The sequence below is a fragment of the Tachypleus tridentatus genome, chromosome 4, assembly GCF_004210375.1.
Source record: "Tachypleus tridentatus isolate NWPU-2018 chromosome 4, ASM421037v1, whole genome shotgun sequence".
NCBI lineage: Eukaryota > Metazoa > Arthropoda > Merostomata > Xiphosura > Limulidae > Tachypleus > Tachypleus tridentatus.
In genome coordinates, this window is record NC_134828.1 from 34149161 (window position 1) to 34161809 (window position 12649).

At 31.5% G+C, this 12649-nt stretch overlaps 1 protein-coding gene across 2 annotated transcripts in view; it reads right to left on the reverse strand.

Moving 5' to 3' along the window:
• The window catches only part of LOC143248815 (valine--tRNA ligase-like), a 73691-nt gene that overhangs the window by 25413 nt on the left and 35629 nt on the right, over positions 1-12649 (reverse strand). For both annotated transcript variants that reach the window (XM_076497590.1, XM_076497591.1), the window contains exon 14: positions 8256-8358. In XM_076497590.1, coding sequence (XP_076353705.1) covers positions 8256-8358 — 103 coding nt within the window. The remainder of the gene's footprint in view (positions 1-8255; positions 8359-12649) is intronic.

Below are 12649 nucleotides of genomic sequence, written 5' to 3' on the forward strand. Positions count from 1 at the left end.
AAAACACAATACAGTATGTTAAAAATAAACTAAAAAACAGTAAAAATAACACAATCATAAAATTTCTACTTTAAAATCTTGGTATTACTACTTGTCAGTGAATAGTTTTTGTTATTTATAAATAAACTGTGAGCAACGAGGAAGAAATAAAACTAAAAAATTTTAAACAAAAATTATTAACTATGAGAACAAAAATAGCTGAAAGTGATCAGAAGTTGACAATATTATTTTAGAAAAAAATAAATAGTTTCAATATAAAAATAGAACAGTTTCACTCTAGAATTATACAACTATTAATGATTTGTTTCAACAAGCACCACAGAGATTTGTTCCGTTAACCTGATATACAGCTCAAGGATTTCAGAGAACTCTTGTTTCACACTGTGGTTTGATTAACTGACCTGATATACAGCTATGGACTTCACAGAATACTTTTGTTTCACACTTCATTTTGTTAACCTGATATACAGCTCATGGATTTCAGAGAACTCTTGCTTCACACTGTGGTTTGATTAACTGACCTGATATACAGCTATGGACTTCACAGTATACTTTTGTTTCACACTTCATTTTGTTAACCTGATATACAGTTCACGGATTTCAGAGAATACTCTTGTTTCACACTTTATTTAAGACTGTTTATGATACGCATAAAGTAAGTGACTATTGAAAGAAAGTTAACTGATTATCACAAGAACAATGTTCCAGGTCTTATTCTGATTACCATGATTATGCACTGTGGTTTGACAGTGCAGATTATGATGTAACAAGCTTCTGCAAAGTGCATTTAATCAATATTAAATTACATTGAAAAACATTCCCCAATCTCTCAACTGTATGCAGGGAGAGTGAGAATACATAGCCAAGACTTCAAATGTAAGCTGTCAAACAAAGTAAGTCAAAATGTCTTAGCAGTTCATATTTTAACAATTGCACTACAAATATAAAACAAATTCACAATGTTAGAAAAACACATAGGTTCAAGAAGTCTTGATAGAAGTGAATAAAAACCCTATAACCTAAGCACTTTTTAAAGGTCTACCTTTCAAAAGTACTTGGGTTATAGGATTTTTATTCACTTCCATACAAAACAAAGGTACATACACAGCCTACAGTAGCAAACATCCATTATGCATAATAACCGTAAAAGTGCATTAAACTGTACAGAAAATATTCAAACATAAAGTTTAAAAAAATTCTCTATTAAAAAAATGAAAAAAACTGATATACCTAAGTTCCTTCTACTCCTACTGCATTAAAATCAAAATTATGAAGTCCCTACTGAAGTAATTTGAAAATTAAGTGCACACATACTTGGGAAATGATAACAGAAGGAATATCTTTGCACAGAGAATCATGGATTCTTTCTTATTTTGAAGTCTTAATCAAATCTACAACTGGCTTTATGGACTTCACTGAACTGACTAATAACTCTCCAGCACTGAAGAAGGTAAACCTGCTTGCTTAGTACTTCTTATAACAGACTTCTCACCTGAGCTTCTTGCAGATTGACAGTAGGCATGTCTATGGAGCTGGCTTGGAAGTTAACATTTTCTAACACTGAAAATGTATTTCCTATAGGTATTTTAACACCTGTACCCCATATCGATCTCAACCTTCATTTGTCCTATAGGCATTGGTAAATCTTATAAACAGCACACCAATCATTTATACCATTATATATTTTACATCATTGCAGCAACTTGTATTAATCACATGACCATCTGAAAGTATCCCATCGTGCCCTCTATACCAACATTAGCACCCTCTACCATTACAGCACAATCCTCACTTTAGAGAACTGGCACATACAAACCCAAAAACACTGGCAAATCAGTGGGGAGGATGAGTGAGAAGAGGCAAGTACATATTACAAATAGATTTTCTGTGCTAGAAAATGTTAACTTCTGAAACAATACTACCTCTACCCTCCCATAGCAACAGTCCCACATTGGAAAGGTGGAGGGGCCAGTGAACACACAAAAACAAATAATCAAGAGAAGAGTGACCACTGTAAAAAAACAAATTGGGTATGCCATAAATACAAGGCATATGTGTGAGGTATAGTACTACTTCTGGAACAGATATGCTATTCACCCAGTAAATAAAGTAACACACATAGGGTGAAATGAAAAGAATACATGACTAGAGCTAGATAACCATACATGAAGAGGCTAAGTGCAGTCTGTCTGGGTAGAAAATATACAGGGAAATCCTTTTCAGAGGCATCATCCTAAGTAAAGTGTAATACAAAAACAAAATGACAATACCTTGCACATGTTTGTAAATCTGAAAGTTTAATCCACCTGGACAAAACATCCACGAAAAGTCCCTTGATATACAGTGTATTATGTCAAGAGCAGTCCATCTGTGCAAAAATATTCAGAGGAAACACCTTGCATAAGATATTTTGAGTCATAATGCAGCATAACAGTGGTAGAGAAATCAACAAATGTGATCCATCTGGACAAACACAACTAGAGGAAACACCTTGAATTGATATCAAGATAGCCAAATGAGGTCCACCCAGGCAAAAACATCCAGGGGAAGCCTCTTGCTATACATTGGATTATGTCAAGTGGCATCCATCTGGGCAGAAAACATCCAGTGGAAGAACCCCGCATAATAGACATACTGCCATAGTGTATATATAATAGGTAGCATGATGACAATAGCCATCTTCTCATTGAGTGAGTATGTGTGGCTATGAAATTTTGTTATTGTAAAAAACCCACTCATTGAGAAACCTCCACTATTCACCACTCAAACAACTGGAACCAAAAATGGCAAGGATCCCCATGCTCCACTAGAAGAAAAAGGGAAGGAGATGGATTTGTGAGTACCGAGGAATAACCCAATAAAGATAATGAAAGTATGTCTGCATTTCCCTATTTTTAAAAGCAGAAAGACCCAGATTGTAAGAATCACTGGTCAGCATGGATTGGCAAAAATACCTATCTGCTTTAATCAAGAACTCTATGAATGAAAGTTCTCAAGAGATATTGATATCAATACACCACCAGAAAAACAACCAATGGTCTTTCCAAAACATCACATCTTCACAATGAGCATTAGAAAGAAGCATAACAGGTGTAAGTATAAAATGATTTAGCATACCTGACCAGGCAATATCCACCAGAAGTGTAAAGAAAAACAACTGTTTCTGTAATGGTAAAAATAAAAAGGATGCATAAGTGAAACCAAACCATCAACTTACCCCAGTCAAAGGCAAATGTGTGGAGAATCACCACAGGAGTAAGAAAGAGGGTAGAGTGATAAAAAAGGAACACGGGACACTTTAACAGGCAAAGATTAAGCAGAATCAGTAGGGTAAGACAAACAAGAAGCAAGGGAGGACAAAGGTAAATGCAATCTTGTCATATTGACCCTGGTGGAGGGTGGTCACATAATTAGCACATGTTGTTGCAATAATGCAAAAAATATAGGGGTACAAAAGGCTTGTGTGCTGTTTATAAGACTTACCAATGCCTAAAGGGCAAATGAAGTTTCAGATAGCTATAAAGAAGTGAAGGTAGTAGTACCAGTTTAGAATCCTACTTTGAAAGTGGCAGTCTGAATTTTCTATTCTTTTTCTTGCCATATATTTTTTCTTAGCCATGCTCTCTTGTTTAGACTTGTAGGCACTTTGGCTTGGCACAAAAGGGTTTTGTTATTTATATGTGCTGAAAATACGTTGACAAGCTATTCATCTTTTATATTGGAAGGATCTTTTTGTCATTACTTCCATAATTCAGACAGCAGTTACAACTACTGCAAAAATATTTTACAGGAATGTCAATTTTCCATACCCACCATCCACATGGCCTATTTAAGAATATTTGCCTTCACATCATTAACAATTTTTCATAAATTTATCATAGAGAGCTGCATCATCTGTGCATATCCAGAAAACTGATACAATGAAATATTCATCATAAAGCCATACAGTGAATGATAACATGGTTATAAAAGAAAACAATAAATAAATAAAAGTAAATGACATTTGCCACTTTATGAAACATTATAAAATCATACATAAAAATTATTTTATATGAATCACATGTACAGTAATAAAAGAAATGCTCCTCTTAATTTTTCATCATTCTTCCAAAATTCCTAAGATATAAAATTTTCTAAAGGCAGGAAACTTCCATCTCTGTATACATGAAGATCAGTTTCTAAGTCCACATTTAAGCAGACTAGAGAAAAAGAAGACAACTGAAGTTGCATTTGGAGATTTGACAGTTTCATGGTCAAATGATATTACAATGCTTCCAGTATCTTAGCCATCTTTTTCAAGAAAACAGCCATGAATTCTGAAGTGTCACTGTAAGCTTCTGGCTTGTACCTCGGTTAACTTCAAACCTTCACTTATTATCTTATTAACAACAGCTTCATTATCTCTCTCTCTCTCTGATACTATATCCAAACGGGATGTTGGTGACCATGGTCTTTCACAGATCTCTTCTCCATGATGGACTATGTATTTTAATGTCAATACATTCATCCATTCTGATACTTTTCACATAAGTCAACCTCTATCTTCTATGGTTTCTCCTTCCTTCAGTCTTTACTGCTACAACCAGACCTTTAATTTCATCTTTCCTCATAACATGTCCAAGAAAGTTCAACTGTCTCCTTCTGGAACCTGATATACTATCTTTATCTTTTTATTTTTCTATTTCTTGTATATATCATTACTCTATTTTGTCAAGTTTCTTACACTCTTTCATACCATTGGTTTTCATCTTCTTTCTATCTTCCATAAGCTCAAGAATTTCCTCTTTCATCCATTTCTTCTTCTTTTACCTTAATTTCAATGGAATAATCTCCTTCGCTATTTCAACTTGTGCTTTAAAAACTTCCCATTTTGATATGTTTCTTTCATCTTCAAGCTCTTGAAAATGGATCCTTACAGCAACTGTATACCTTTTTTTCATCAGGTTTTTTTCCATTAGAATTGTATAATTTTAATTTCTTCTTTGGGCTTATTATGTTTCTTTAATCTTATCTTGATGGTGCATACCACAGAGACATGGTTGTTCCTGCAATCAGCCACTAGATAAGTTTTCAATTGTTGTAATGCATTCCTGAATCTTGTATTGATGGTACTGTAATCAAGTTGGTTTATAACATTATCTCCGATACTTTTCCATGTATACCTTCTTCTTGTGTAGTGATCAAGCCATATGTTTAAAATGACTTGACAATTTGCAGCCAATTACCATTTCTCTCCTCTTTCATTTTTTCCTAGAAATATATGTGGTTCAACAATATTATTCATTTGCTCACAACCAACTTTCACATTTGGATCTCCCATCACTATGACCACTCCTTGAAGTTTGTACTGCTTTTTTACTTTGTCAAGATCTTCATACAAAGAATCAGTGTTCTCTTACCACTTCCTCATTTTGAATTATTGATGCAAAGTCTTTTATCATTATAATGTTGATTATTTATTTTCACAGGCATCACAACCAGATATTGCCCAAATTTCACGCAAACACTTTGAAGTTTTGTCATCCAAAATCAATCCATCTCCTCTTTCATGTAACTGACCTCATAAATAAATTATCTTCATATTTTTTAAACAATAGTTCCAGCATTTTTATAACAGACCTAAAATACTGATCTTTTAATAACTTCATCTCATGCTTGAGATTAAACAGTTTTACAATCTATGCCAACACTTTCACTGCTTTCTTCTCACAACAAACAGTAGCACACTGACAGTCAGCAATCACCTGCCACATGACATTCCTTACTGAAAAAAATGTCCTTCCCACATCTAACAGGAGCTAACTTCACATTGCTGTGGTTTTTCCTTGATTTGTGGAATACCATAGATTATGCTTGGCAAAATAACTGCAAGAAGATGCCATTTCTTACTGCAGGTTGCAGTGTCAACTAACCTGGACAAATCTCCTCTATCCTTGTCCCAGTTGCACAAGGCATCAGACAGATATGATGATCCACCATCATGCACCTCCCATGGCATCAACTGTAACCCTGGTAATAGAGGCTAATGGATTCTACTCCTTGCCTAGGAGCAACTCAGAGACTATAACTGCTAGAGAACACTTGTGTCACTGTCACCATGATAGTTGACTACCCTCCTGCTAGATACAGTTTCACATCATACCCATCTTCATTATAATAACTTTTATTAACAAAAATGTTCACTTTGCAGATGAAAGTGGTGCTCACTATTTGTTGCTATCTACTGTCCTAAATGCTCTGTTTCACAAGGTTTCTGTTTCCATGTTATAAACACTGAAGTCTCTTTGTCTGTACATTATTTAACAATCTCAAGACACTAATATAATGTTCTGAAACATACTGTAACATAATTTTACAACCATAAGTCTAACCAAGCCACATCTGCAATACAAAAATATCTTGAATTTTCTAAGAACAAATATGGCACCTGATCTGTGACAACACCTAACTAAACCAGCACATGCAAAGTATTGTACAAAGTGAGATCAAATCTCTCTATTACATGTATTATAACATCTAATATATTACTTTTGCCTTCACTATACCATTCATGTTTGAAAACATGGAATACAGTCAAAAAACACCTACATTCACACCACTTTCATCATAAATTTACTTTTAAAATATGATTGCTTTAATAATCAAATTATTTTTAGATATTAAAACAAAAGAAATAAAATATAGTAAATAAGTAACCACTCCTTAAGACCACTTTTACAAAACTGTATTCCAATCTAAACTTATTTTTATGTCTAAGTGTCAATTTTTACATAATTAAGTTAAACAATATCTCCATGTTACTTCAAAGTAAAAACATATAACAAATAATGAATTCAAGAGCACCAACTGAACACTTAAGTCATACGCTGAAACTGCTTTTGTATCTTAGAACCAGCATTTACAATAGCAGATTTTACAGAACTGATCAATATGATGCAAAGAGAGCAACTACTACTACTCTGTAAAAGAATCATGCATATTAAATGTATAAACAATAACTAATTTATTTCATACTGAATACCAAAAATTGGGGGACAAAAAATACTACCACAAAAGAGATCAAAAGTATTAATACTTTTTAAACTTTACAAATATTTCACACTTGTAAACAAATACAACCTCCGAAATTTGATGATGCCTTGTGAAATAAAACAAAATAGCAGTAACTAACTTCATCCAACAAATTGAAAAAAGTCTATTGTTCCTCAGTCAGTTGCTCATGTGCTTGAAACCAATTAAGAAATATCCACATGCATGTCTTATAGAATGTTTCATAATTATCCACAAAACCGTTTTAACATTTACGAAGCTGTTGTTGAAAATATAAATCTGGAAAATGTTCATTTAAAAAAAAAAAGAACAAGTTTAGCTTAGATACTAGACAAAAAAGAATACAATACTGAATTAAATAATAGAACTTATATCACAACAGGAAAAACTATCTTCTAGAAAAATAAATCCAAGAAACACAAGTACTAAAACAGAATATCATAAGAAAAGCTTTACACCATCCATGCTATTTACTTACTTACTTTTACAGCTTATATTTCTGTCAAATAAACTGAAGTCAACTGAGGATTATGATGTTAATAATCCTTATCTTACATAAATATTGCCTGATCAAGTTTATAAAATGTAAACAAATCAGGTAAGTTTGGTTTGTTTTGAATTTCACACAAAGCTACATGAGGGCTACTTGTGCTAGCCATCCATAATTTAGAAGTGAAAGACTAGAAGGAAGGCAGCTAATCACCATCACCCATCTACAACTCTTGAGTTACTTTTTTCCAAATAAATAGAAGGATTGGCTATCAGATTAGAACACCCCCATGGTTAAAGAGGTGTGCAGGTTTGGTGGGACTAAGATTTGAACCAGTGACCCATAGATTGCAACTCAAGCAGCCTAACCACCTGGCCATACTGGGTTCATATTAAATAAGTGTGGCTTTCAACACTATAGTTCAAAATATTTGTATACAACTTACAACAGTTTTTGTAGCTCTTATGTTAAAATAAAGTTGCTCAAAGTTCTTGGAATTGGTTCTGAACTTGGCTGATTTTTGCTAGTTGAAATCTTACCATATCAATGGATAATTACCTATTTACTCATATTGTTACCAAACTCTATCAACATTACTTTACTTGTATTTGGAATTATTCCTTTATGTTGAAAAACAAAATAAGAACAATACATTTTCTTTTTCAGTTCTCAGAAAGTTAATACTTTTAAAATTTGAAAGAGAAACTCATATTACCTCTTTCCAACTGAATTTGATTCTGCTTCACTCCCAACTTTATACATGCTTTGAGTAAGGCTTGTTTTCCACTATGTGCAGCAATCCAGGTCTCTTTAGTACTCTAATTATTACAATAAAAACACAATAATATTTCTCTTCAACTCAGTTTTCAAATTTCATTATTTATCTATCTATAAACACAGATGTGCAGCAGTCCAAGTCTCTTTAGTACTCTAATTATTTACAATAAAAACACAATAATATTTCTCTTCAACTCAGTTTTCAAATTTCATTATTTATCTATCTATGAACACAGATGTGCAGCAGTCCAAGTCTCTTTAGTACTCTAATTATTTACAATAAAAACACAATAATATTTCTCTTCAACTCAGTTTTCAAATTTCATTATTTATCTATCTATAAACACAGATGTGCAGCAGTTCAGGTCTCTTTAGTACTCTATTTTTTACAATAAAAACACAATAATATTTCTCTTCAACTCAGTTTTCAAATTTCATTATTTATCTATCTATGAACACAGATGTGCAGCAGTCCAAGTCTCTTTAGTACTCTAATTTTTTACAATAAAAACACAATAATATTTCTCTTCAACTCAGTTTTCAAATTTCATTATTTATCTATCTATGAACACAGATGTGCAGCAGTCCAAGTCTCTTTAGTACTCTAATTTTTTACAATAAAAACACAATAATATTTCTCTTCAACTCAGTTTTCAAATTTCATTATTTATCTATCTATGAACACAGATGTGCAGCAGTCCAAGTCTCTTTAGTACTCTAATTTTTACAATAAAAACACAATAATATTTCTCTTCAACTCAGTTTTCAAATTTCATTATTTATCTATCTATGAACACAGATGTGCAGCAGTCCAAGTCTCTTTAGTACTCTAATTTTTTACAATAAAAACACAATAATATTTCTCTTCAACTCAGTTTTCAAATTTCATTATTTATCTATCTATGAACACAGATGTGCAGCAGTCCAAGTCTCTTTAGTACTCTAATTTTTACAATAAAAACACAATAATATTTCTCTTCAACTCAGTTTTCAAATTTCATTATTTATCTATCTATGAACACAGATGTGCAGCAGTCCAGGTCTCTTTAGTACTCTAATTTTTTACAATAAAAACACAATAATATTTCTCTTCAACTCAGTTTTCAAATTTCATTATTTATCTATCTATGAACACAGATGTGCAGCAGTCCAGGTCTCTTTAGTACTCTAATTTTTACAATAAAAACACAATAATATTTCTCTTCAACTCAGTTTTCAAATTTCATTATTTATCTATCTATGAACACAGATGTGCAGCAGTCCAAGTCTCTTTAGTACTCTAATTATTTACAATAAAAACACAATAATATTTCTCTTCAACTCAGTTTTCAAATTTCATTATTTATCTATCTATGAACACAGATGTGCAGCAGTCCAAGTCTCTTTAGTACTCTAATTATTACAATAAAAACACAATAATATTTCTCTTCAACTCAGTTTTCAAATTTCATTATTTATCTATCTATGAACACAGATGTGCAGCAATCCAGGTCTCTTTAGTACTCTAATTTTTTACAATAAAAACACAATAATATTTCTCTTCAACTCAGTTTTCAAATTTCATTATTTATCTATCTATGAACACAGATGTGCAGCAGTCCAAGTCTCTTTAGTACTCTAATTTTTTACAATAAAAACACAATAATATTTCTCTTCAACTCAGTTTTCAAATTTCATTATTTATCTATCTATGAACACAGATGTGCAGCAGTCCAGGTCTCTTTAGTACTCTAATTATTTACAATAAAAACACAATAATATTTCTCTTCAACTCAGTTTTCAAATTTCATTATTTATCTATCTATGAACACAGATGTGCAGCAGTCCAAGTCTCTTTAGTACTCTAATTTTTACAATAAAAACACAATAATATTTCTCTTCAACCCAGTTTTCAAATTTCATTATTTATCTATCTATGAACACAGATGTGCAGCAGTCCAAGTCTCTTTAGTACTCTAATTTTTTACAATAAAAACACAATAATATTTCTCTTCAACTCAGTTTTCAAATTTCATTATTTATCTATCTATGAACACAGATGTGCAGCAGTCCAAGTCTCTTTAGTACTCTAATTTTTTACAATAAAAACACAATAATATTTCTCTTCAACTCAGTTTTCAAATTTCATTATTTATCTATCTATGAACACAGATGTGCAGCAATCCAGGTCTCTTTAGTACTCTAATTTTTTACAATAAAAACACAATAATATTTCTCTTCAACTCAGTTTTCAAATTTCATTATTTATCTATCTATGAACACAGATGTGCAGCAGTCCAAGTCTCTTTAGTACTCTAATTTTTTACAATAAAAACACAATAATATTTCTCTTCAACTCAGTTTTCAAATTTCATTATTTATCTATCTATAAACACAGATGTGCAGCAGTCCAAGTCTCTTTAGTACTCTAATTTTTTACAATAAAACACAATAATATTTCTCTTCAACTCAGTTTTCAAATTTCATTATTTATCTATCTATAAACACAGATGTGCAGCAGTCCAAGTCTCTTTAGTACTCTAATTTTTTACAATAAAAACACAATAATATTTCTCTTCAACTCAGTTTTCAAATTTCATTATTTATCTATCTATGAACACAGATGTGCAGCAGTCCAAGTCTCTTTAGTACTCTAATTTTTTACAATAAAAACACAATAATATTTCTCTTCAACTCAGTTTTCAAATTTCATTATTTATCTATCTATGAACACAGATGTGCAGCAGTCCAAGTCTCTTTAGTACTCTAATTTTTTACAATAAAAACACAATAATATTTCTCTTCAACTCAGTTTTCAAATTTCATTATTTATCTATCTATGAACACAGATGTGCAGCAGTCCAAGTCTCTTTAGTACTCTAATTTTTTACAATAAAACACAATAATATTTCTCTTCAACTCAGTTTTCAAATTTCATTATTTATCTATCTATAAACACAGATGTGCAGCAGTCCAAGTCTCTTTAGTACTCTAATTTTTTACAATAAAAACACAATAATATTTCTCTTCAACTCAGTTTTCAAATTTCATTATTTATCTATCTATGAACACAGATGTGCAGCAGTCCAAGTCTCTTTAGTACTCTAATTTTTTACAATAAAAACACAATAATATTTCTCTTCAACTCAGTTTTCAAATTTCATTATTTATCTATCTATGAACACAGATGTGCAGCAGTCCAAGTCTCTTTAGTATTCTAATTTTTTACAATTAAAAACACAATAATATTTCTCTTCAACTCAGTTTTCAAATTTCATTATTTATCTATTTATGAACATAGCCAATTCAAAATTTCAAAGCATAGATCCCATATTAAGTTTTATAGAGTTAAAAATAAAACCTCTTACTACAGAACATCTTGAGGAATATATTGTACATCAGTACAGGTTAGACTATGAAAAACCAAGTAGTTATGTCTGTAGACTTGCCTAGATTTGTCTTATTGTTGAATGTAACTAAGATTGTGTTATTTATGCCATTAAATCTAACCAAAAATCCTTTTTTCTAATACCTTCCTAAATAATTACTAAACCAGATTTTAAGTTTTTTTTTTCAGAAGCTTATATAAAGTTACTAAAAAGCTAATAGCACAAGCTATGTCTTATTTTAACTGAAAGACTAGAGGAAATGCAGCAAAGCAACAACAACACCCACAACAAAATCTTGGACTGCTCTAATCAACTAGTGTAATTTTATCATACCAACAGCATGTATTTGTGGCAACAGGGTGAAAAAAAAAACAAAAAAAAACCTCAATTTCACAGACTGTGATACTAGCCAGAACTCCAAAAACACTAAAGATAACAAGGTTAATTTTGAACTATTTCATATGTGAACACCATTCTTACTTTGTCTTTCAGAATGAAGAGACTTCCTAAACCAAAATCATGAGCACAGTATGCTTATGACATAGGAAAATGTGAAAGGGGTATGATGTGAACCTTATAAGAGTAGTGAGTATTGGTATAATATGTTTTTCAACATACGAGAAGTTCTTAATCAAACTGACTTTTACTAATAATTTTTCTATAAATATACAACAAATTCATTCCATGAATGATCTTAATTTCAATTGGCTCACAAAGGAATTGATCAATATTTGACTGCCTTTACTGCACATTTCTGCCTCTTTGATGGTCAAGCTTGAATTTGCAAAATTTATTATTTCAGTTAACTTTGAAATATGTGGTTAGGGTATACTATGGGGTGGGGGTGGTAGTACTTTCCCCATTATTTTGAATAGGTTATACATGAGTGAACAAAATAATGAATTGTGGTATATATGCCAAGATATATGAGATGCTATTTTTAAAAAATATTATCTCAAGTGTA